General features: G+C 43.2%; 1 protein-coding gene across 1 annotated transcript in view; it reads left to right on the plus strand.

The window, feature by feature from the left end:
* The window catches only part of CLCN4 (chloride voltage-gated channel 4), an 85716-nt gene that overhangs the window by 45402 nt on the left and 14182 nt on the right, over positions 1-26132 (plus strand). Inside the window, exons 7-12 of the mRNA XM_003920295.4 lie at positions 3581-3787; positions 3919-3999; positions 5280-5825; positions 9690-9876; positions 10929-11327; positions 18118-18334. Coding sequence (XP_003920344.1) covers positions 3581-3787; positions 3919-3999; positions 5280-5825; positions 9690-9876; positions 10929-11327; positions 18118-18334 — 1637 coding nt within the window. The remainder of the gene's footprint in view (positions 1-3580; positions 3788-3918; positions 4000-5279; positions 5826-9689; positions 9877-10928; positions 11328-18117; positions 18335-26132) is intronic.

Raw genomic sequence — 26132 nt, forward strand, 5'->3', positions numbered from 1 at the left:
CACTGCACTCCAGCCTGGATGACAGAGCAAGACTGTCTCAAAAAAAAAAAAAAAGCCAGGTGTGGTGGTACATACCTGTAGTCCCAGCTACTCTGGGAGCTGAGGTGAGAGGATCACTTGAGCCCAGGAGGTTGAGACTGCAGTGAGCTGTGATTGTGCCACTGTACTACAGCCTGGGTGACAGAGCCAGACCCTGCCTTAAAAAAAAAAAAAAGAAAAGAAAGAAAGTGAATATTTACAGCTTGTTGCACTTGGGACTTGAGAGAAAGCTGGGTGAGGGTGTCCTCTTTCTACTTGCTTCCTTTTGTCAGTGGAACCACTGTCATGTCAACTATATGAGAAATCATACCCTCTCAGAACTTACTCTGTGTCGATGTTTCAGTTTATTGAAAAATGCAAACACTCTTACAAATATTTATTTATTGTAAAGAGTTCTGATTTTCAGATTAACACCACCAAGTCACAAATCTGCAGTACATTTCATTAAAGCCCTGCTAGCTTCAGACTCTATGAATTCATATTAAAGCAAGTGATTGGATTTTGCCATCTACTGGGAATGAATTTGTCTTCTTTAGTCCCTAATTTGATCATGAGAATTTTATAAAATCATTTTAGAGAATTACAAAATACCTATTACATTGTTCAATTCACCATATGTCATGGCTGGCAAAGGCTCAGGTAATTTAGATGCTTGTAATTTTCTAAATTGTATTACGCTTTTAAACTATACCCTGGGGTCTAAATCCACATTAACTAACTGACAAAAAATTATAGATAATTTTATTCAAGGCAACACAAAAGGGCAGGATTGTGGCAGGTGTAATAAAACATCCCTTAAATAAAGGGATCTGAGATCCCAGAGCACAGGCTCAATTAAGTTAACTACCACTAGTTAAGGATGGGTCTAACCACCACCAGTTTGTCAGCCACGAGTTCAAGGCTAGGTCAGGAAACACCATCTGACTGTATAGCTAGTAGACCTTGCACATGTTCTGTTAGAAGGAGTTCACTAAGTCCCTTGGGAACATACACACTATTGGATGAGCGCTCTTCATGACCCTCCCCAAATCGCTCAAGGTGACATGATGCTCAGTAGAAGGAGTTGGTGAAAGAACAATGAGTGTTTCAGGGTTGTCCCTTAAATGCTCTATTGTGCTGCTCTTTTCAGGAGTCGAACAGTGCTCTCTACCTGGGCTGCATTTTAGACTCACCTATGGAGGCTGTAAAAATCCTCATATCCTGGATTCACCTCAGACCAATTATGCCAAATCTCTGAGGGGAGAGCCAGTCTGCAGAGTTTTCTAATTCCCCAGGTGACTCTGATGAGTGCCAAGTTTGAGAATGACTGTAGTAGCTATTTGAGAAATTGATAACTTGGCAGAGCAATGCCCACAAGAAGGTGTTTTGAAGTTAGATAAATGACACTGACAAGAGATAACCTTGTCCCATTACGTATTACATAATGGGAAATCCAGAAATTGACTATAGATTTCATTGACTGACTCACTTGGTGTCTAATTAATCTGTGATTACAGGCTTGTAAGTTGCTAGCTCAGCAGTAAACATTCAAACCATTTCAGCCAATTGGGGTAGTGATTGGAGGTAGAAAAGTAATTTGGTCATTGATGATGTTTTTGTATCCAAAAGAATACCATTTTGGCAGTGGAGAGGATCTTGGTGTATGAAGTTAATCATTGAGATATGTACCCAGTTAAATTCTAAAAGCGTTAGGCAAAGACTCAAGTGAACCTTTAGGAAGAAAGCCATTATTTAGTATTTACAAAATGCACAAGGTCTGGAAATGGAGCAAGATAACGCTCCCAATAGTCAAAGTCCTTTACATTACAAGAGGGTAGGATTTGACAGAAGAGAAAAGGGTCATCATGGATTCAAACATCTTTACATTCCCCAAACCTGTGTTATTGGAATGTTGAGCATCTTCTTCATTTTCTACCTTTAAGAATATTTTCAAACATATTGAAAAGTTGAATGAATTGGACAGTAAATACTCATTAATTCATCGCCTCCAGCAGGGGTTGGCAAACTTTTCTTATAAAACAATGACAGTAAATATATTAAACCTTGGAGGCCAAGGAGCAAGATGGAGCAACTATTCTCACGAGAAGGATAGTAGCCATTTTTTTATATACTACTTTAAAAAATGTTAAAACTATTCTTAGCTCGTGGTTCATGCAAAAATAGGCCGTTGGCCAGATTTGGACCATAGGCTATAATTTGTCAACTCCTGACCTAAAGTTCAATTGACATTTTGCTCTTGTAGGGGCAAACCATTTTTTAGGGGTTTGCGGATGGGCCTGAGAATTAAATTGACATATAGGACAGATCAGCAGGAGAAAAGCATGCAAGTTTATTTAATATGAGTTTTACATGCCATGAGAGCCTTCGTAAAGAGTGAAGATCCAAAGATGAAGTTAAAGTTAAGATTGAACACTTATGTGCTGAATTGGATAAGTAGTAATCTTTGAAAGTGTGACAAGGCAGAGGGGCCTGGGCTAGGGTTGTTAGCTGGGTGAAATGGCCAGGAGGATGAGGGTTAGTCCAACAAGGTTGGTTTGTACAGATTTCCCTCAGCCTCAGCTTCCTGTCCTTGATGACAGGAATGATGCTTCCTTTTAGTATAGGAAGGGCATCTTTCACATGGGAATTTCATCTCCTGCTTTTAAGAAACAAAATGAAGGTCAGGTGATCTTGCACCTGCTGTTTTTCAAGTGCCTTTAACCCAACATAGTCAGTAGTTTGCCAGAGTGGCATATTTTGGGGTGATATATATATATTTTAACAAAAAGATCTTGCTCCATCACCCAGGCTAGAGTTTAGTGGTGTGGTCACGGCTCACTACAGCCTTGGCCTCTTGGGCTCAAGCAATTCTTTTACCTCAGCCTCCCAAGTAGCTAGGACTCCAGGTGCATGCCATCATGCTCGGCTAATTTTTAAAACTTTTTTTGCAGAGATGGGGATCTCTCTATGTTACCCAGCCTGGTCTTAAACTCTTGGGCTCAAGTGATCCTCCCACCTCAGCCTCCCAAAGTGCTGGGATTACAGGTGTGAGCCACTGTGCCTGGCCAGGGGTAGAATATTCTTAACTACTTCCCTCTCCTTGCCTTGTCACATAATCGGCCAGCTCACCATCTCTTTATCTAGGATATTTTTTAGAGTCAAAAGTTAACAGTTAACATCAATAGGTATATGTATCTTCTCATTATAGCAAAAGGTAGTGTGAACGGGATAAAATGCCATAAATCAAGCAAGACCTTGATAATGATTGATGCAGTCCTCTTTAGGATCTTTTGGTACTCTAGGAATCCTTGAGATTTACCATGCATTGAATTTTTAATGTTTTAGTTATATTATTATATATTATTATATATATATTATAGTTATTATAATATATTATATATTATTATATATATTATAGTTAAATCAAAAATGAAAATGGCCTCTGTTCCATGCTATTGAGTGAATCTAAACTTTGAACATGTCCCTCAGAGGAATTACAGTTCTTTTCCTAGCCATGGATCGAAATAGTTCATTCCCTCATGTTCTCTATCCTCTGTTTCAGATAAAGACTATTTTGAGTGGCTTCATCATCAGGGGTTACTTGGGGAAGTGGACCCTGCTGATCAAGACAGTCACGCTGGTGCTGGTAGTGTCCTCTGGCCTGAGCCTTGGGAAGGAAGGGCCGCTAGTGCACGTGGCTTGTTGCTGTGGCAACTTCTTCAGCAGCCTTTTCTCCAAGTACAGCAAGAATGAGGGCAAGAGACGAGAGGTGAGCCAGCTCAGCTTCCATCTGTGGCAAAACTTTCTTCTTGAAGCCCCCTCCTGCTGTCTGACCTGCAGGTTTGCACGTTTGTTTTCATGGAAGGCCTTGAAGCTTATGTAGAACTACTTGTTTTGTAGGTGCTTTCAGCAGCAGCGGCTGCCGGAGTCTCTGTTGCCTTTGGTGCACCAATCGGAGGCGTGCTTTTCAGTCTAGAAGAGGTAAGAATGGGCAGCTGAGGGAATTCATCATAATTTTGAGCAGCAAGGCTCTTTGAAGGGTTAGAATCAAAGAAGTATTGGATAAGATTCCTGCAGTTAATTAAGGAGCCACAATTTCCACCTTTTTTTTTTTTTTTTTTTTTTTTTTTTTTTTTTTTTTTTTTTTTGAGATGGAGTCTTGCTCTGTCGCCCAGGCTAGAGTACAGTGGTATGATCTCGGCTCACTACAACCTCCACCTCTTGGGTTCAAGCAATTCTCCTGTCTCAGCCTCCTGAGTAGCTGGGACTACAGGTGCATGCCACCACGCCTGGCTAATTTTTGTGTTTTTAGTAGAGACAGGGTTTCACCATATTGGTCAGGCTGGTCTCGAACTCCTGACCTCAGGTGATTCACCCACCTGGGCCTGCCAAAGTGCTGGGATTACAGGTGTCAGCCACCGCACCTGGCCACCACTGTTAAATTCCTGTTTTTGAGTATTATTTTTAAAATTGCCAAGGTGATTTTTTTTGAAGACTTACAGCATCCTCTCTCTTTCTCATAACCAACTTAATTAAGCATTTTTTGTTTTGGTAACCCAAATGGATTATTCCAGAGGTTGGCAAATGTTTCTGTAAAAGGCCAGGTAGTAAATGCTTTCGGTTTTGTGGGTCATACAATTTCTGTTGAGGCTGCTCAGCTCTGCCATCACAGCGTGAGAGCAGCTGTGAACAATACATACGCAAATGGGCATGTCTGTATTTCCATAGATATTTCCTTATGGGCACTGAAATCTGAATTTTACAGTTTTCACATGTCACAGAATATTATTATTCTTTGGAATAATTCAAATCAGAAGATTTTTTCCCCTTTTTCAGTCAATTAAAAATGTAAAAACCATTCTTAACTCGTGTGCCATAGAAATGCATTCCCTGGGCTGCAGTTGACTTGCAGCCCAGAGTTTTCCAAACTCTGATCTACTCTGTCATCTGTAGAATCCAATCCAGAGACTTATTTGCTTCTAGGGGAGTCTCTGTGCCATAAACAGAATTATGATTAAATACTTTTATTTCTTTTAAAAATATAGCTCAAACCCACCTTGATTAGTGTCCATTCCACTTCTAGACAAAGATACTTCATCTAAGTATCTTTGCTGGTACATTTTGGTCATATTAATTCCAGGCTGATGGAGTGAGTGTGTCCACTCTTGGACTTAGAGTGTGACTTTCCTGTCAACCAGAGGGCCTGGCTCTGAGCAGCTCTTTCTCCGCCCAGTCTCTAATTTTCTACTTTTTCATCTCAGGTCAGTTACTACTTTCCCCTGAAGACCTTGTGGAGGTCATTTTTCGCAGCACTGGTGGCGGCCTTTACGTTGCGATCCATCAATCCCTTTGGAAATAGCCGTCTTGTTCTCTTTTACGTGGAATATCACACACCCTGGTACATGGCTGAACTCTTCCCCTTCATCCTACTTGGGGTCTTCGGGGGCTTATGGGGAACCCTCTTCATCCGCTGCAACATTGCCTGGTGCAGGAGGCGCAAGACCACCAGGCTGGGGAAGTACCCAGTGCTGGAGGTCATTGTGGTGACTGCCATTACTGCCATCATTGCCTACCCCAATCCCTACACACGCCAGAGCACCAGCGAGCTCATTTCTGAGCTGTTTAATGACTGTGGGGCCCTTGAGTCTTCCCAGCTCTGTGACTACATCAACGACCCCAACATGACTCGGCCAGTGGATGACATTCCAGACCGGCCAGCTGGTGTCGGTGTTTACACAGCCATGTGGCAACTGGCCCTGGCACTGATCTTCAAAATCGTCGTTACCATATTTACCTTTGGCATGAAGGTGAGTGAAAGGGAGGGAAGATGGGGTGGGACCCATGTCCTTCTCATGTCCTTCTGGGGACAGCACCCTATTCTCTAAAATAAAATTGCGATGGAAAAAAGGGGAACTGGCCTTTCTTGAATGTTCTCATGTGCCAGGCACTTGACATTCTTTTAATCAAAAGGAAATAACTTAATAAACAATAAGCTTATGAAATAGAGATTTTATTCCCATTTTACAAGTGAGGAAACTAAGGCTATGAGGTCTTAAGTGGCTTGATCAGACCCACAGCTATGGGAGACAGAGCCAGGCATCAAACCCACTTCACACATTCCCAGAACAGGTGGTGGTAACCACAGGTTTCCTGCTTCTGGCCAGGTGATGCCAGGTGGTGGAAAAAGCCCAGGTTTGGCTCAGTTTGGCTCAGTAAACATGCATTGAGTATCAGCTACATCTTAGGCATTGTGCTCAGTCTGAGGGATACCGATCCCCAAACAGAGAAGCTGCCTTTGCAGAGCACACAGCTCTGGGAGAGAGAGATGCAGACCCAGAGTTCTGACATTGTGGCGAGAACCACACTGGTATGACGGGAGCACAGAGTGAGTGCATCCCCCATCTGGGTAGGGCTGGGCATGATGGGCTCTTTGCACACATCCTGTTTGAAGGGCAGAGCTGTGGATGAAAACATATGCTTTCTTTCTTTTCCTTTCTCTCTCTCTCTGCCTCCCTGCCTGCCTGCCTGCCTGCCTGCCTGCCTGCCTTCCTTCCTTCCTTCCTTCCTTCCTTCCTTCCTTCCTTCCTTCCTTCCTTCCTGCCTTCCTTCCTTCCTTCCTTCCCTCCCTCCCTCCCTCCCTCCCCTCCCATCCTTTTCTGTTGCCCAGGCTGGAATACAGTGGCATGATCACAGCTCATGGCAGCCTCAATCTCATGGGCTCAAGTCATCCTCCCATGCAGCTGGGATCATAGGCATGAGCCACCACAGTTGGTGAATTTTTAAAATTTTTTGTACAGATGAGGGTCTTCCTGTGTTGCCCAGGCTGGTCCCAAACTCCTGGGCTCAAGCGATCCTTCTGCCTCTGCCTCCCAAAGCGCTGGGATCGTAGGCATGAGCTACCACACCACACCCTACAGCACATGCTTCCATTATTCTTGTTCCTAAAGCCAGAGAAGAGACAGCTGCTTTCTTCTTTCATTGGTTTAAAATCATTATGTTAAAATACTTTAAAAGCCCCTCCTAAAGAGCTTTCTTTTATGGAAACTGGAATTAAGTTGTTATTGCCTTTTTTTTTTTTAATTGTAAAATCCACAAAACATAAAGGATCATTTTAAAGTATACAATTCAGTGACGTTACGTACATTCACAATGTTTTGCAACCAACACCTTTATTTAGCTTTTAGAATATTTTCATCCACCAAAAGGAAATCCCATCTCCATTAGCAGTCACTCCCTGTTTTTCCTTCCCTCACCCTGGTAACCACTAATCTGTTCTGCCTCTAGATTTGCCTATTTGGGGCACTTCATATAAATGACATCAAACAATATGTGGCCTTTGGTGACTGGTTTGTTTTATTTAGCACCTTGTTTTCAAGGTTCATTCACATTGTAGCGTGTGCCACTACTTCATTTTTATGGCTGAATAGTATTCCATGATTTGGAGATCTCACATTTTGTTTATTCATTCATCCTTTGATGGACATTTGTTTCCATCTTTTGGCTATTATGGATAATGCTATCATTGTTTACTTAAATAAACTTTTATTAGAGTATATCGCTCATATAGAGATGTGTACAGCTTGATGGAGTTTCATAAAACATGCACACTTGTGTAACCAGCACCCAGGACCAGAAGCAGAAAATGATCCATACTGCAAAACCCCCTTTTGTGTTCCATTACATTTGCTTTCTGTGTGGTATTTCTATGAATTATCTTTTAAATTTTATTTGTTTTTATTAAAAATATAAAATAGAGACCAAGTCTCCCTGTGTTGCCCAGGCTGGTCTCAAACTCCTGAGCTCCAGTGATCCTCCTGTTTGGCCTCTCAGGGTGCTAGGATTACACACATGAGCCATTTTTCCCTGCCTGAATTGTCTTTTGTTTTTTTGGAGATAGGGTCTCGCTCTTTTGCCCAGGGTGGAGTGCAGTGGCACCATCATGGCTCACTGCAGCCTTGACCTACCAGGTTTAAGTGATCCTCTTGCTTCAGCCCACTGAGTCGTTGGGACTACAGACATGCGCCACCAATCCCAGCTAATTTTTGTATTTTTTGTAGAGATGGAATCTCGCCATGTTGTCCAGGCCCATTGGGAACTCCTAGACTCAAGTGATTCACCCACCTTGGCCTTCCAAAGTGCTAGGATTACAGGCATGAGCCATCACACCCAACCTGAATTGCCTTTAAAAAAAAAAAGTATCTAATGGCCAGGCACAGTGGCTCACACCTGTAATCTCAGCACTTTGGGATGCTGAGGTTGGTGGATCACTTCAGGTCAGGAGTTCAAGACCAGTCTGGCCAACATAGTGATACCCCATTTATTCTAAAAATACAAAAGTTAGCTGGGCATGGTGACATGTGCCTGTGGTCCCAGCTACTCGGGAGGCTGAGGCACAAGAATTGCTTGAATTTGGGAGGCAGAGGCTGCAGTGAGCTGAGATCACACCACTGCATATGAGCCTGGCCAACAGAGCAACAGAGACTCTGTCTAAAAAAAAAAAAAAAAATTCTAAGAAGTTATTTACTTGAGTGTGTAGTGGTCAAATACAAACCTGAATTTGTGCCTTATGAACAAGGTCAGGTGGACCTTATTAAACAGCTGACTGCCTCTGATCTGTCATCTCCTAGCAAAGGGATTTGTTTTTGTGTCTCAGGAAGATGCTGGTAACATTTTATGATGCTTGCTGAGAAAAATCTCCTTTGATGTTACAGGGATATAAATGATGTAGAATAAGGGGAAGCTCAGAAAGGAACAATTTCCTAAGGAATGTTTTAACTCTAGAAATCACACACACAAGGATCCAAACTTCACTTGAATTAGGTTAAAGATCTGCTTCCAGCCTCAGCTGGGTGACCACCTAGGGTGGGCATCATTGCAGCCGTTGTCCAGGGTCAGCAGTCATGTGTCATTTCAGTGAACTCAGGGAGTCAGGCATGTTCTATAGCACATGTGTGGTCACTAAATAAACTAAAATGCATTTTCATCCAGCAGAGTAGAGAACATGCTGCTACCAAAATCTTTCAGTTTACATTCTATTTCTTTGCTGCCCCTACCCTGGCTTGAAAATATTCAGAATGCTTATTGGAAAATGCACTTCATTAGGAAGAGGAAATTGCCTCTCTTGTCTATCTCCGATGGGTGTTCAGCTACCACCTACTAGAGAGGGCAGGGAGCCATTGAAGTGCTTTCTGGAAGATCCAGGGCGGCTGCAATGATGGATTCAGCTTCTTTATTTTACCTGGGAGCAGTTGCAGGTCCTTCTTTTCCATTTTCATGCTGTGGCTTGACATTTAATTTTAAAAGCCATTCTGAATGACATGGCAAGGGGAGAGAGAAAGTGGTGTCTCAAGTGACAGATGCTCACTTTCAATGTTATTTGCAGTGGGGCTTATCATTCTTTAATCCACAGCAGGCAAACCCAGCCAGCTTTTGAAGGAGAGGGAATCAAAGTATAAAATTGCGTTCTGTCTAAGTCGCAGTAGATATGACTGACTAAGCAGGTCAAATCATTTGTCCCACCTTTCCCTAGCTGACCTATTTTGCAGAGTTGCACCTCCTCTGAAGACTGAAGCTAAATGCAAGCCTGTTGAGGGGGAATGTGTTTCCTGGGGGTTGTGAAGCAGGGACTCAGTCTCCTTCTCTCATGTCACTTTTCTCTGTGTCTCCTCAAGATCCCGTCGGGCCTCTTCATCCCCAGCATGGCTGTGGGTGCAATAGCAGGCAGGATGGTGGGAATTGGCGTGGAGCAGCTGGCATACCATCACCATGACTGGATCATCTTCAGGAACTGGTGCAGACCCGGTGCAGACTGTGTCACACCAGGGCTTTACGCAATGGTGGGGGCTGCGGCCTGCCTTGGTACGACCACGGTTGGGCAGGGAGGGGGACTGCGGAACTGATCTGGCTTAGAGGGCTGCCAAGAAGAAAGACATGGACTTGGACATTTGCATTACTTAGGTTAGGCTAGGTTGTGTGGCTATAACAAATAAACCTCTAAACCACAGTGGCTTAACACACCAAGGCTTATATCTTGCTCACTATGCACACACCACACACACACACACACACACACACACACACACACACACACACAGAGATACCCTTAACTTACGATGAGGTTTACATCTGGATAAATGGCATCATGACTTGAAAATATTGTAAGTTGAAAACGCATTGAATACACCTAACCTACCGAACGTTGTAGCTTAGCTTAGCCTATCTTAAACATGTTCAGAACACTTACATTCACCTACAGCTAGGCACAATCATCTAACACAAAGCCTATTTTATAATAAAATTGAATATCTCTTGTAATGCATTGAATACTGAAAGTGAGAAACAGATGGTTGCCTGGGTACTGGAGGCATGGTTTCTACTGAATGCCAGTTGTTTTTGTACCATGGAAAGTTGAAAAGTCGTAAGTTGAACCATTGTAGGTTGGGATCGTCTGCAAATTAAAAACATGGTTTAGCAGAAGGTTATTCTCCACCTAATCATTCAGGGTCACAAAGATGGGTCTGTATCCTGTCTATAATCCTTAAGAATCTCTGTGATTTTTCCAGTTTATGGGGTTTTGGAAGAGCACCATGCTTGCTTAGTCAGAAGCTTGCAGAGCCCATGTAGGATCCACTCACCAAAAAGCTAGCTGTGTGGGCCAGGGTGAATACACAACACAACATCCCTCACTGGAGCAGAGGCCCCAGTGAGATGCGACTTCTGGCTCCCCAATGCAAAGCCACATTTGCCGGCCTGGCCTGGGTTCCAGAGGCCCTGTGCAGGAAGCATATGAGAGTGTCTGCTCAGAACAGGTGTGATGGGAATTTACAGCCTGCCTGTCATTTTCCCCAAATCATGGCCCTATGAGCTGCCTGGGTTGCACTTTGGAATCTTACTCCTTCCCTCTGTTGCAGGTGGAGTTACCAGGATGACAGTGTCATTGGTGGTCATCATGTTTGAATTAACAGGGGGTCTGGAATACATTGTGCCCCTGATGGCGGCGGCTGTGACCAGCAAGTGGGTGGCTGATGCATTTGGGAAAGAAGGCATCTACGAGGCCCACATCCACTTAAATGGGTACCCTTTCCTCGATGTTAAAGATGAATTTACCCACCGCACGCTGGCCACTGATGTCATGCGGCCTCGGCGGGGAGAGCCGCCGCTGTCGGTGCTCACCCAGGACAGCATGACTGTTGAAGATGTGGAGACGCTCATCAAAGAGACTGACTACAATGGCTTCCCTGTGGTGGTCTCCAGAGACTCTGAGCGCCTCATTGGATTTGCCCAGAGGAGGGAACTGATTCTCGCAATAAGTGAGTAAAGAGAGGGAAGTTCACGTTTTGCCAAGAGCTGAATGGTATACTTTGTACCCCTAGCATTATCCAAGATTTCTGAGGTTATGTGGATTAAGCCAGGGGCTCTCAAGCTTTCACATGTCTCTAGTCACCCGAGGGTCTGGCTCAAAAGCAGATTCTGATTATGCAGAGCTTGCGGTTGGGGGGGACCCAGGACTGCATCCCTCACAAGTTCTCCATTAATGCTGATGTTGCTGGTTCCCATGTCACACTCTGAGGAAAAAGGCTTTAAACCCAAGTCTTAGGTAGACGTCCTTGGTTGGAAAGTGACTGCATGTTTGCAGGCAGCTCCCTGGCCTTGCTCCGCTGCCACCTTTCAGCAATTGTTGGCTAAAACTGAGAAGGAAGAGAGGACAGCCTGGAGTGGCCCAGGCAGAGCTGTCTCAGAGAATTTCAGGTGGAACAGCCGTCTGGCTGAGATTGTGAGTTCTCTGCCCCTGACACCCCTTGGCACCACACAAGTCTTTTGCTTCACTTTATGATATGACATTGGATTCCACAGTTAGAGGCCCTTGCAGGTAAAGGCGCAGATATCACTGGAACCAATTTTGTGAGATTATTTTTCTGTTGTGTTTGAATGACAATCAGCTGCACTGAGGGCCAGGCTGTTGAGTTGGGGGAGGAGAGTATGGGATGATGCCCAGGTCAGGGTGTCCCAAAGACAGGCGACTCAGAGAAGTAAGACCATGGGCCCCATCAGCCTAGGGATGGCTCAGTCAGAAGGGTAAGCAGGAGGTAGGAAAATTCCTAAGACAGACGCGCCTGAGGGCCAGAGGTCTGGTTGTGAGTTGCTGGGATTGTAGGCAAGGAGGAACAGTGAGCCTTGGAGGGGTAGAGTCATGCCAGGCCTCAAGGTGGCAGGGGTAAGGACCAGCATAGCACATCCCGGGCACACGGCAAATGCATGTGTCATCCTGCTCAGCGTCCTTGCTCTGTGATCTGTACAACATTCCAGCATGTCATAATAGACCAAGGCCCATGGCATGGCTCCCACGTGCACACCACAGTTTTACTCTACATCTTCCAGAGTATTCTTGAAGCTTGTCAATGGGACTTTTCCTGGCCTGATGTTGGAATGGCCCACTGTGAACACATTTCCACAATGCAACTGCTTACTTATCTCCCTGACCTTTGTTTCCTGTTTCCAAGGCACCCTTCTTCGATTTCTAGAACTTCTTCCCAATGTTAAATAGCTTTAAAATATCTTTAAGGCATGTTCATCAAAGGCTTTATAAAAATAAGTTTAGATGAGCTACCCCCTCCCATTTTAGCTTGACACTCAAACATTTTTACCTTCCCCAAAGCAAAAATTGATTTTGTGTTTTAGTGTTCAGCGATGCTTCCCCTTGCTATAACAGGTAGGTAGGTCCTGTTCCTTAACAGGTAGGTAGGTGCCTTTGTGTAAATATTGCCTTGTAAATAATGAGTTTTTTAAAGTTGTTTAAGTAGGGTTGGGTTTGTTTAAAAGTACTATAATCAGCAGCCTTTAAAAATTTTATTCATTCTCTAGAATCTTTTAAGCAAAGGTTGAAATTTTAAAACTAAGTCAATAAATGTCACAGAATCTATTATCTATTGTATAGCTCCAGGCACACCTGCTAAGACGCAGCTTACTAATTTTGCTGAAACCTATTACTGTAATCAAGTGGGAAGCAGTAATTGTCATCAATCGGTTAGAGAAGAAATTTAAACTTACCAACCAAGCACTCTCCTAGAAGCTGTGTTTGGAATGTCTGAAGAGGCACCACACTGTGTAAATACTACCTGTATGCTTTCAATCAGACTAATAATATAGAAGGTGCTATTTACATGGTTTGTGCAAAGGCAAGGGGTGTTTTGCTCTGAGGAATCAAAAAGCTGTTTTTCTGGTCTGTGGAAATAGAAGAGCCCCTGTATTCTGGTGGATAAATACAGGTGCATGACCTATATTTGAGGAATCTTGTGCTATTTTATGAGTATAGAAATATGATAGCATTTAGCTAGACACTATCCCATTCCAATTTCACTTTCTAGAGGAAGTGGGAGCAAAGATTATAGACAGTTAGATCCAAGATAGTCTGGATCAGAAAAGAAAGGTAAGTGAGGTAAAGAAGAATTTTTCTTACATATCATGTTTAAAAATTGTAGCAACTGCTCACATGAAGTTGAAAATATTTTGTTATGTTTTGGAATGCCAAAGCACAGCGTTATCTTTGTTAGCACTCATTAGCACCATCTGGGCAATGTGACTCTCTTCACCATCACATACTAGCACATGGGGCCGTATGTGACTCTTGCTCAAGTTCCTGGCAAATAGGCCTTTGTGTCTCATTGCTCTTTGCAAATATGAGGACTCATCTGTACTCAGCAGGGCTCAGGGGCTTCTCATCTTGAGTTCAGCAGTTAAGTAAGGGTTCAAAGAGGACTCAGTGGGGAGTCTCAGAGATGATTAAAGGGTGGAAAGTTGGAGTTTCAGGGGAGAGTTAAAGAAACTCTCAGGTTTTTTTGGTTTGGTGGATGATTTATTAGGTTGGTACAAAAGTAATTACAGTTTTTGCTGTTACTTTCAGTGGCAAAAACCACAATTACTTTGCACCAACCCAATAATAATGATCCTCCAGCATGTGGAAGATGCTTACTTGCAGAAAGGGGTCTACGTCCAACACTGAACAAGAAGTGTCAGATCTGTCAGACAAGGGAGAAATAGGTTTATGCCTGGGAGGGCTGTTAGATATTGGACTAGGTCATGGAGAACAGTGGTGTCCTCTACATCTTTCTGTTGGGGATGTTTATATATATACATAGACACATAGAGGGATTTCTCCATGCTTTAGTAGACAGACAATAACTTGTAGAATATTCTGCTCTTTATTCTGTGTAGTGTTTACTTTCTTTTCTTTTCTTTTCTTTTTTTTTTTTTTTTTTGAGACGGAGTTTCGCTCTTGTTACCCAGGCTGGAGTGCAGTGGCGCAATCTCGGCTCACTGCAACCTCCGCCTCCTGGGTTCAGGCAATTCTCCTGCCTCAGCCTCCTGAGTAGCTGGGATTACAGGCACGTGCCACCATGCCCAGCTAATTTTTTGTATTTTTAGTAGAGACGGGGTTTCACCATGTTGGCCAGGATGGTCTCGATCTCTTGACCTTGTGATCCACCTGCCTCAGCCTCCCGAAGTGCTGGGATTACAGGTGTGAGCCACCGCGCCCGGCCTTAGTGTTTACTTTCTTATCATAACATCTTTGTACTGACTACTTCTGTGGTTGCTTTCAATTTTCCATTTTAACCTATATCATGAATTATATCTGTCTTATGGATGCATTAAAAAAATTTTTTTTGAGACAGGGTCTCACTCTGTTGCTCAGGCTGGAGTGCAATGGTGTGATCATAGCTCACTGCAGCCTCTACCTCCTAGGCTCCAGCAGTCCTCCCACTTCAGTCTCCAGAGAAGCTAGGACTACAGGCTTGCACGACCATGCCTGACTAAGCATTTTTAATTAACAGAATGATAGACTGTTAACCTCCCTAAAAACACAATTCAAGTGGGAGTGCTCCTCCTCAGCACTGCTGACATTTGGGGCTGGATGATTCTCTGTGGTGGGGCTGTCCTGTGCCTTGTAGAGTGTGACCAGCGTTCCAGGGCTCCACCTAGTGGAGAATGATTGTTCTAAAGCCACTTAATGCCCTAACAAATATGTGATTATTTCCAATTCTGAAAAATTTCTTGGCCTATCACATAGTTTGTGAAATTCCTCTTACCCACGCTTTTTAAATAACCATCTCTACATCTGGCATATGAACATATTGCTGTTAGAAAATGGAATGTTAAGTAACCTTAGCAGGTGCTCATAATATGTACATTCCTTTTTTTTTTTTTTTTTTTTTTTTCGGAAACTAAGTCTCACTCTGTTTCCCAGGCTGGAGTGCAGTGGCACTATCTTGGCTCACTGCAGCCTCCACCTCCCAGATTCAATCAATTCTCCTGCCTTGGCCTCCCAAGTAGCTGAGACTACAGGCGCGCCATCATTCCTGGCTAATTTTTGTATTTTTAGTAGAGACAGAGTTTCACCATGTTGGCCAGGCTGCTCTCATACACCTGACCTTAAGTGATCCGCCTGCCTCAGCCTCCCAAAGTGTTGGGATTACAGGCGTGAGCCACTGTGCCTGGCCTAAAATGTATATTCTTTTTGAAGAGCTGTGGCCACTGAGTCTCATTCTAGTAGAATATATGACAAACCTCCCACATTAAAGACAGTTTTAAAAGGTTATTTTTAAAACATTTAAAAATGAAGTTTATTACATTTTTTCAAAGCAAAAGTAATACACACTCAAAATATTGGGGAAATCAGAAGCAAAGGGAAAAATTTAAAAAGGTACCTACATTCTTATCACCATAGAAGAAGACATGGTTGATATTTAGCTCATTTCCTTTTTGTCTTTTAGGTCTTTTTAAACGATGTATTTTTGGTTGTATTGTTTTGGTTTTCTTTTCATTACAGACTCCCAAGTGTTCCTGGATCTGTGAGTCTCTTTTCCTGTAGCACTGGCTCATCCCCTGGGTGAGGAGTTAATTAGTTTATCCTTTCACATGGGAAGTATTTCTTAAGTGTCCACCATGTGCTGATACCATCCTAGAAGCTCAGAGTCCAGGGATGACAGCACACTGCCTCTGCCCTCTGTGAACTTACATGCAGGCATTCTGGTGTCTGATGATTTCTGGTCCAAAATGAGAGTAGCTGTTCACCCTAGTAGAGAATTCCAAAGAACTTTCTTGCTGGTTCTTCTTCCATTCACTGGCTTTTGCATGTTCCTAGCACCTCTACCCGCAAAGTTTGAAGCCTCCTGTGAGTCTGTAATAGAGTTCCAAAGTGGCCTAGCAGAAGCTTTCTGAGGAGAGTAGCAGTTGCCACTGTGGGAATAGCAAGGTGCATAGCCCAGCTCTCCGGCTCTGACCCCAGCCAATGCCTATGCTTTTGTTGGCACTCATTACCACATGGGTTTTCCTTCCTGATGCCTCTTATGTGAGATAGATTCAGTTTTACGTGGCAGGCAGAACAAGATACACTGACATTTAGTAGACTGACTCATTCATTCATTAATGTGTGTATTTGGCAAATATCTGTTTTGTGTCTACTGTGTGCTAGGCATTGCCCAGACACTCGGAGTGCACTGGTGAGCAAGAGTTCATTGAGCCTAGTGTCTATTAGAATCAGGGCTCCTAACACAATCTGTAGGTTCAAAGGAAATATAAGCTTGTTTTTTATTGTATTATAGCAAGTGGATTGACCATGTATTAAATTGTATTTGGTTTTAGAAGGAGTTCAGCAAATCCATGTCATCAACTCTTGATTGGGGTTTGTGACTTGATCCAATCCTGACATTCGCCCAATGGTTGAAATTGATGGAAATCCTGTTAGTGGGACTTTAAGAGAATTGGCTGGTCTGTGGAAATGAGCAAATAAGTATGTATTGCCAGTTGCCTCTCTGCCTTACTGGGTAAGGACAGAATCATCTTGGTTTCAGGGAGAAGTACACAGTGTATATCGAGCAGTCTACATTTGAAAACATGTTGTGCATCAAAGTTGTCTGGTATTTGTGTTAGACTCATACCCCATTTGATGTAACTTGATTTAACCTGACCCATATAATGTGCAGGCATTTGCCCAGCAGGCCCTCTGTTCCTCTTTTAAACAGAGACCCTTTTTCAGACTCAGCCTGACCCCAAATGCTGCCAGTTTTCCATTAGAGTACTCTATTGCACTAAATGGCCTTGGAGGAGGCAGTTAGAATTTTATTTTTGAAAGAACAATATAGGTGAATAGTAGTCTTTGAGAAAGCAAGAAATGTATGATAGAAAACAGGATCCATTTTAAAGCAAGCTTTGCTGTACATTTTCCTTAACCTTTTCCCATGAACCAAGAGACAGATTAAAATTCCAACAGAAGGAAAATCGCCTTGGAGAAATATCTTGAGACCGATGGATTTATTTCATGTGTGACTTAAAATAGCCTGCGTTTCTAGCACCACGTTAAGCTGTATTTCTAATGAGTTCCTGTTACCCTACTTTTCTTCAGCTTTCTTTCACGTGGCCTTTCTACAGACAGAAATAGGCTAATTGCTAACATAACAGTTTTACTATCTTTCTTTGAGAGATCCATGAAATGGCCCATTTTTAAGACAGGAGATCCAAAGTGTAGGCGGGATGCAGCTTTTCTGGGGTTGTTTCTTTGGACCCAAGGGTCGCATTTGTGATCGAGCTGCATTTCTGGGCTGTGAGCCTGGCCTGGCTGTATTGGTTTCTTGTTCCTCCCAGGATTCATAATGCCATTTGGGCCAGTTATAAGTTCATAAAAAGAAAAACAATGTATTAAGGTCATCGGGCAGCTAAGTAAGTTTCTTGTCACGTCAAACTCCAGTCCATGATGAGGTGAAGCAGCATAAGGAAAGCCAGAGTGCAGGGCCCTGGGCTGTTTGGGGTGCCTGGAGTCCGGGGGGAAGCAATGGATGTCCCCAAAGGGGCCATCTGCATCAGGCCCATCTTGGCAGACTTTGGCAACAAATGATCCAGTCACAGCAGGGGACCCTCACACAGCATTAGCTGCAGAGAGATGCCAATTCCACAGATGTTTGGCTAAATCCCCTTATTAAGAATGTGTGGTTCATCCTTCAAACCCCTTTTGTGTGGGATTCTCGATGCTTTGTAAGAGTGTGGGGTGGGGAGTTGCTCAGCAAGGGGTTTTTGTGTGGCTTATTGTTCCTGCTCGCCCCATTCTAGAGAATGCCAGACAGAGGCAGGAGGGCATCGTGAGCAATTCCATCATGTACTTCACAGAGGAGCCCCCTGAGCTGCCAGCCAACAGCCCACATCCCCTGAAGCTGCGGCGCATCCTGAACCTCAGCCCATTCACAGTCACAGACCACACCCCAATGGAGACGGTGGTGGATATCTTCCGGAAACTGGGACTCCGGCAGTGTCTGGTGACGCGGAGTGGGTGAGTAGCCTGACATGTGGCCAGAATGACCTAGGGAGAAAAAAAATGAGTGAGACATGGTCTCAGCCCTGAAGGACGTAGAGGGCCACGGGGTGGAATAGTCCTTGACAGAGAATGACAATAAGCTGTGGTGAATGTGTTGAGAAGGAAATGTACAGGGGCTTGGGACTTAGAGCTGGGTGGCTGTGCAGCCAGGGAAGGGGGTGGTCCAGGCTGGGCTGCCGCCTGGGTTGAGGAAGGTTGAGGGTTGAGTAAAAAGGGGCGGAGCCACAGGAGAAGGGCTTGGTGTTACTTTTCTACCACCCCATGTGATACTTGGCTAAGGGAGGAGGTACAGCCAGTTATGCTATCACATGACCTATGCAGTTCTCAAAATCATAGCACTATGCAAAAATTGAGCCATGCAAACTACAGAACTTCCGGGAAAAATGAGGTTAGTTACACAATACTCAAAACTTCATCAGTGATGCATGACATAAAAGAGGTGAGAGCCTAGTAAGAATGGTAGTACTGAGCCAGGCGATGTGGCTCATGCCTTCAGCTCTTCATGTAATCTCAGCACTTCAGGAGGCTGAGGCAGGAGGATCGTTTGAGCTCAGGAGTTCGAGACCAGCCTGGGTGGCAAGACCCTATCTCTGCAAATAAACTTTTATAAAATCAGCCAGGTGCGCCTATCTTCCCAGCTACTCCGGAGGCTGAAGCAGGAGGATCATTAGAGCCCGGGCATCCAAGGCTGCAGTGGCCTGGGACTGTACCACTGCGCTCCAGCCTGCACAGCAGAGCAAGATGCTGTCTTGAAAAAAGAAGAGTGGTGGTACCATGTTATGCATTAGTTAAATGGTTAAGAAATATAGAAACACAACAGAAATATGTCATTTCATCTTGAAAAGGCCTGAAGTTGGCTGTGGGATGAGTGTCACAAGCTCTGCCACTTATGAATTACTGGGAAGGGGTGGAAGGAGGGGAACCTGAACTCAAGGGGAAGTGGTCACAGCAGGTGTGGATGAGTATGGCTCCTCACACATGTATGAACTGAGGTAGCTTGTGGATGTTTGGGGGGCCGGACAGGTGTATTTTGTGTATGCTGATCCCACTGGGTTCAGGTGGGTGCAGTTTTCTGCATTTGCCTAGAGTTTCTCATGGATGACATCACACATAAGCAAAAGTGAAATTCATATTATGCTCAGATTGTTCCCGATATATCAATTTGTTTGAAACAGCCGGGTGCGGTGGCTCACGCCTGTAATCCCAGCACTTTGGGAGGCCAAGGCGGGTGGATCACAAGGTTAAGAGATCGAGATCATCCTGGTCAACATGGTGAAACCCCGTCTCTACTAAAAATACAAAAAATTAGCTGGGCATGGTGGCACGTGCCTGTAATCCCAGCTACTCAGGAGGCTGAGGCGGGAGAATTGCCTGAACCCAGGAGGCGGAGGTTGCGGTGAGCCAAGATGGCGCCATTGCACTCCAGCCTGGGTAACAAGAGCGAAACTCCGTTTCAAAAAAAATAATAATAATTCGTTTGAAACAACTTTGTTTTCTAAACAAACATGATTGGAGAATGGACAGATTTGATGACCCCATAGCATTGTCTGTGCTGACACTTTTGTTGTATTGTCACAAATCAGGAAACCAGCAGTGCAGCGACTGAGGGTCCACTGTAGTAGCTCCAGAGGTGAAATTCCTTAAGGGCCATTCTGTGGCCTCTTAATGTCCCAGGTTCCATGGTTTCAAAAGTTTGTGTAAGGGAAGGAGTTGGCTTGGTCAGGGTAGCCTGGAATCTAGGGCTATCTGCCCATTTTCTTCCTGTATGGGCTGGAAGTAGGAGGAGGGAAATGGGTTCTGGAGACATTGGTACCTAATAAAGTTTAGGCCTTTATAGACTCCAGAGGCTCAACTATCTAATATAGCTTATATTTCCAGAGCCAGCACACTCTAGTTTAACACAGCAGTTCTCAAATGGGATAATTTTACCTCCCAGGGACATTGAGCAATGTCTGGAGACAATTTTGGGAGTCATGACTGGAGGGAGGGATGTTATTGGCATCTAGTGAGTAGAGGTCAGGGATGCTGCTAAACATCCTGCAGTGCACAGGACAGCTCCACAACGAAACATCTGGCCCAAAATGTCACTAGTCATGCAGTTGAGTGACCTTGGACTGGATGTCTGTGTGTAGCTAAATGAGCAATTGTGTTTGTTTCACTTTCTTCCTGCTGTCCTGGTAGCAAGCTCAAAGGGGGACAGGCTCTGCAATTTGCGCATTTACCCGGAGAACTCCTGGCCAGCAGAGCAAGCGTCCTCCTTAGCTCTGACTGCAGCCAGAGAGTGTCTTGCCTGTGGGAGGTGCAATCAATAGGGAACAAATAAATGAGTCCTTGTGTTTGACAAGGCTAGAGATCATTTCTGCTGATGAATTTTAAAGGTGCTCAAGTGGTTTTTCAAACGAGTGTGGATCAAAATGCCCTAGAGGATTAAAGTTCCAGGCAAAATCCAGATTTCTGGGCCCTACCACAGAGCTATTGATCCCTGAGGTCTAGGATGAGGCCCAAGAATGTGCATTTCTAATAAGCTCCCAGTCGATGCCATTGCTGCTGGTCTGGGGACCCTATTTTAGGAACCACTGAAGTCGATTTATGCACTTGAGTTTCCAGTGCTTGGTATAGATATACCATTGTGATTGCCCATGCTGTCTCAAGTGTGTAGCAGTTTCTTCTTTCCTTTAAAATAATAATCCAATGTCAGTTATCATTGGAATTTCAGTTCAGGCAGGAAACTCTGCCCTTAATGCCCGCTCACACTTCGCAGAACCCCACAAAGTCTTCCTGTGAAGATTTGGGTGCCGAAATTGGCTCCGAATGTGTTTCAAGAAAGCAAAATCACACTCTGTCTCGTTCTACATCTTTTAAACAAACACAGATGCTGCTGCGTTAGTGCTGGCAAGGGATCCTTTCTGCAGGGTCTTTCATCTCCTTGGGCTTCTTGCCAGGGCAGGCGCGTCTCCGGCCAGCTTTCCTGTTTGATGTGCTTGCTCACCCTGTGCCTTCCCTGCTTGGGATGGCCACAAGCCTTAGCTCCACTGTTGGCCTGGACCACCAGCAGCATTTCTAAGGTCTAGGGTTCAAGGGCCATCATGAAACTGGACCAGGAACCAGAATGCTGCAATCTAGGAAGCCTCCAGTTGCTAAGAGCTAATTTGGATGAGATTTTCCCTATGAAAGTTTTAGAAAGGAAAAGTGCATAAGGGAGACGGTGTCAAATTTCCCCCAAGCCCTGCTAGGTGGTCCATCGGGGCCTGGACAGGGTAGCTTTCGCAGAAGAACCCAGCTGCTTGAATCTGAATTATGTCCTTGGTCATAGATCCGGCCGTTTATAATTCACTGAATTCGCTTGAACTGCCACCCAAAGGGACTGGAAGTTCAAACACTTGATTTAAATCAGATAGGACATTTCATGCCACTAACGAAGCCTGCTGGATTTGATGTTACCTCCTTCTGGGTTGATGTTTGGCTTTCTTCTTTTGTGATAATTACCATCGCAGGCCAGGGCACAATTTATGCACGAACCCAAGGCAGCTCCTCAATTCATATTTCCCCAGTGCTGTTATAATCAACTTAACTTTTAGACATTACAGTCATAGAGCTTTAAAAGAGGTTTTCAGAACTGCAAATGCCCGATCTTTTGATACTGTCTCCAGGGTGAAGATAAGGAAACAAAAACCAAGATTTATAGATATGGGAGGGTTCCGTGAGTGTGTGTGCGTGTGTGTGTGTGTGTGTGTGTGTGTGTGTGTGTGTGTGTATGTATTCTCATCACTTTGCAAACACTAATAAGTCTTATTTTTTCAAAGCAACATTGGTTTAATCAACATTATATTGGGCATCTATTTTAGCTGGGAACTGTAGAGGGCACAAAAAGTGTTAAAAAAAAAAAAGCCAAGGAACTTGTTAACTACTAAGGAACATGGACATAATCCAGTTTAAGTGGTGCTACCCAAGGCAGGTGCTCCAGGGAGGACTGGTCTGTTTTTTTAAATTTAATTTTATTTTAAGTTCCAGGATACATGTGCAGGAAATGCAGGCTTGCTACCTAGGTAAACATGTGCCATGGTGTTTTCCTGCACCTATCCACCCATCACCTAGGTATTAGCCCCACATGCATTAGCTATTTATTCTGTTGCTCTCCCTCCCCCCAACCCAGTGTGTGTTGTTCCCCTCCCTGTGTCCATGTGTTCACATTGTTCAGTTCCCACTTATAAGTGAGAACATATGGTGTTTGGTTTTCTGTTCCTGTGTTAGTTTGCTGAGGATAATGGCATCCAGCCTCATCCATGTCCCTGCAAAGGATGTGATCTTGTTCCTTTTTATGGCCACATAATATTACTATGCAGAATACTATGCAGCCATAAAAAGGAATGAGATCACATGCTTTGCAGGGACATTTTCTTTATCCAGTGTATCACTGATGAGCATTTGAGTTGATTCCATGTCTTTGCTATCGTGAATGGTGCTGCAGTGAACATACCTGTGCATGTATCTTTATAATAGAATGATTTATATTTCTTTGGGTGTACACTCAGTAATAGGATTGCTAGATCAAATGGTATTTCTGGTTCTAGGTCTTTGAGGAATCACCACACTATCTTCCACAATGGTTGAACTAATTTACATTCCCACCAACAGTGTAAAAGTGTTTCTGTTTCTCCACACTCTCACCAGCATCTGTTGTTCCTTGACTTTCATAAATGCCATTCTGACTGGCATGAGATAGTATCTCACTGTGGTTTTGATTTGCATTTCTCTAATGATCAGTGATGTGGAGCTTTTATTTTCATGTGTTTGTTGGCTATAAAAATGTCTTCTTTTGAGAAGTGTCTGTTCATGTCCTTTGCCCAATTTTTGATGGTTTTTTAATTGTAAATTTGTTTAAGTTCCTTGCAGATTCTGCATATTAGACCTATGTCAGATGGGTAGATTGCAAAATTTTTCTCCCATTCTGTAGGTTGTCTGTTCACTCTGATGATAGTTTCTTTTGCTGTGAAGAAGCTCTTTAGTTTAATTAGATCTCATTTTTCAACTTTTGCTTTTGTTGCAATTGCTTTTGATGTTTTCGTCATGAAATCTTTGCCCTTGACTATGTCCTGAATGGTATTGCCTAGATTTTTTTCTAGGCTTTTTATTGTGCTGGGTTTTACATTTAAGTCTTTAATCTATCTTGAGTTAATTTTTGTATAAGGTGTAAGGAAGGGATTCAGTTTCAATTTTCTGCATATAGCTAGCCAGTTCTCCCAGTACCATTTATTAAATAGGGAATCCTTTCCCCATTGATTGTTTTGTTAGCTTTGTCAAAGATCAGATGGTTGTAGATGTGCAGTCCTATTTTTGAGATCTCTATTCTGTTTCATTGGTGTATGTGTCTGTTTTTGTACAAGTACTGTGCTGTTTTGGTTACTGTAGCCATTTATTATATTTTGAAGTTGAGTAGCATGAGGCCTCCAGCTTTGTTCTTTTTGCTTAGGTTTTTCTAGGCTCTATGGACTCTCCATCCAAAGCCAACAGAATATACATTCTTCTTGGCACCACTTAACACTCTAAAATCGATCACATAATTGAAAGTAAAACACTCCTCAGCAAATGCAAAACAAATGAAATCATAACAGGTGGTCTCTCAGACCACAGTGCAATCAAATTAGAACTCAAGATTAAGAAACTCACTCAAAACCACACAACTACATGGAAATTGAACAGCCTGCTCCTGAATGACTACTGGGTGAATAATGAAATTAAGGCAGAAATCAAGAAGTTCTTTGAAACCAATGAGATCAAAGAGACAATGTACCAGAATCTCTTGGACCCAGCTAAAGCAGTGTTAAGAGGGAAGTTTATAGCATTAAATGCCCACATCAAAAAGCTAGAAAGATCTCAAATCAACACCCTAACATCACAACTGAAAGAACTAGAGAACCAACAGCAAATAAACCCCAAAGCTAGAAGATGACAAGAAATAAGCAAGATCAGAGAAGAACTGAAGGAGATAGAGACATGGAAAACCCTTCAAAAAAATCAACAAATCCAGGAGTATTTTTTTTTTTTGGAAAAAATTAATAAAATAGACTGCTAGCTAGAGTGATAAAGAAGAATAGAGAGAAGAATTGAATAGACACAACAAAAAATGATATAGGGAATATTACCAGTGACTCCACAGAAACGTGAACAACCATCAGATAATACTATATCACCTCTATGTAAATATACTAGAAAATCTAGAAGAAATAGATAAATTCCTGGATGCATACACCCTCCCAAGACTAAACCAGGAAGAAGTTGAACTTCTGAATAAACCAATATCAAGTTCTGAAATTGAGGCAGTAATAAATACCCTACCAACCAAAAAAAATCCCAGGACCAGAAAGATTTACAGCTGAATTTTTTGTACCAGAGGTACAAAGAGAAGCTGGTACCATTTATTCAGAAGCTATTCCAAACAATTATAAAGGAGGGACTCCTCCCTAACTCATTTTATGAGGCCAGCATCATCCTGATACCAAAATCTGGCAGAGATACAACAATAAAAAAAGAAAGCTTCAGGCCAATATCCCTGATGAACATTGATGCAAAAACCCTCAATTAAAAAATACTGGCAAACTGAATCCAGTAGCATATCAAAAAGCTTATCCACCACAATCAAGTCGGCTTCATCCCTGGGATGCAAGGCTGGTTCAACATACACAAATCAATAAATATAATTCATCACACAAACGTAACTAAAGACAAAAAGCACATGATTATCTCAATACATGCAGAAAAGGCCTTTGATGAAATTCAACAGCCCTTCATGCTAAAAACTATCAATAAACTAGGTATTGATGGAATGTATCTCAAAATAAGACCTAGTTATGACAAACCCATAACCAATATCATACTGAATGGGCAAAAGCTGGAAGCATTCCCTTTGAAAACCAGCACAAGACAAGAATGCCCTCACTCACCACTCATAATCGACATAGTATTGGGAGTTCTAGCCAGGGCAATCAGGCAAGAGAAAGAAAGGAAGGATATTCAAATAGGAAGAGAGGAAGTCAAATTGTCTCTGTTTGCAGATGACGTGATTGCATATTTAGAAGACCCCATCGTCTCAGCCCCAAATCTAAGCTGATAAACAACTTCAGCAAAGCCTCAGGATACCAAATTAATGTGCAAAAATCACAAGCATTCCTATACACCAATAACAGACAAGCAGGGAGCCACATCATGAATGAACTTGAATTCACAACTACTACAAAGAGAATAAAATACAGCTAACAAGGGAAATGAAGGACCTCTTCAAGGAGAACTACAAACTACTGCTCAAGGAAATCAGAGAGGACACAAACAAATGGAAAAACCTTCCAAGCTCATGGATAGGAAGAATCAATATTGTGAAAATGGCCATGCTGCCCAAAGTAATTTTTAGATTCAGTGCTATCCCCATCATTGAATACTCATTGACTTTCTTCACAGAATTAGAGAAAAACTACTTCAAAATTCACATGGAACCAAAGAAGAGGAGACTGTTCTGAGCAGGCTTTCTGGTGGCAGGAAATTGTTAGAGTGTGAAAGGGCAGTTTAAGATGAGAGCCTGTCCACTAGTTGACAGCGGTGGAGCCCTTCCCCATGGCATAAGAACACCTCTAGGTTCTGGGTGCTCTGCCTGTGCGGGCTGAACCTCTCACAGCTGCTTTGATTTCCCTTCTGATCACAGATTTCTTAGTGGCGTCTTATAGGTATAAGCTGCTGGTCTTATAACTATTTCTTTTTTATT

Source organism: Saimiri boliviensis, chromosome X, assembly GCF_048565385.1.
Source record: "Saimiri boliviensis isolate mSaiBol1 chromosome X, mSaiBol1.pri, whole genome shotgun sequence".
Taxonomy (NCBI): Eukaryota; Metazoa; Chordata; class Mammalia; order Primates; family Cebidae; genus Saimiri; species Saimiri boliviensis.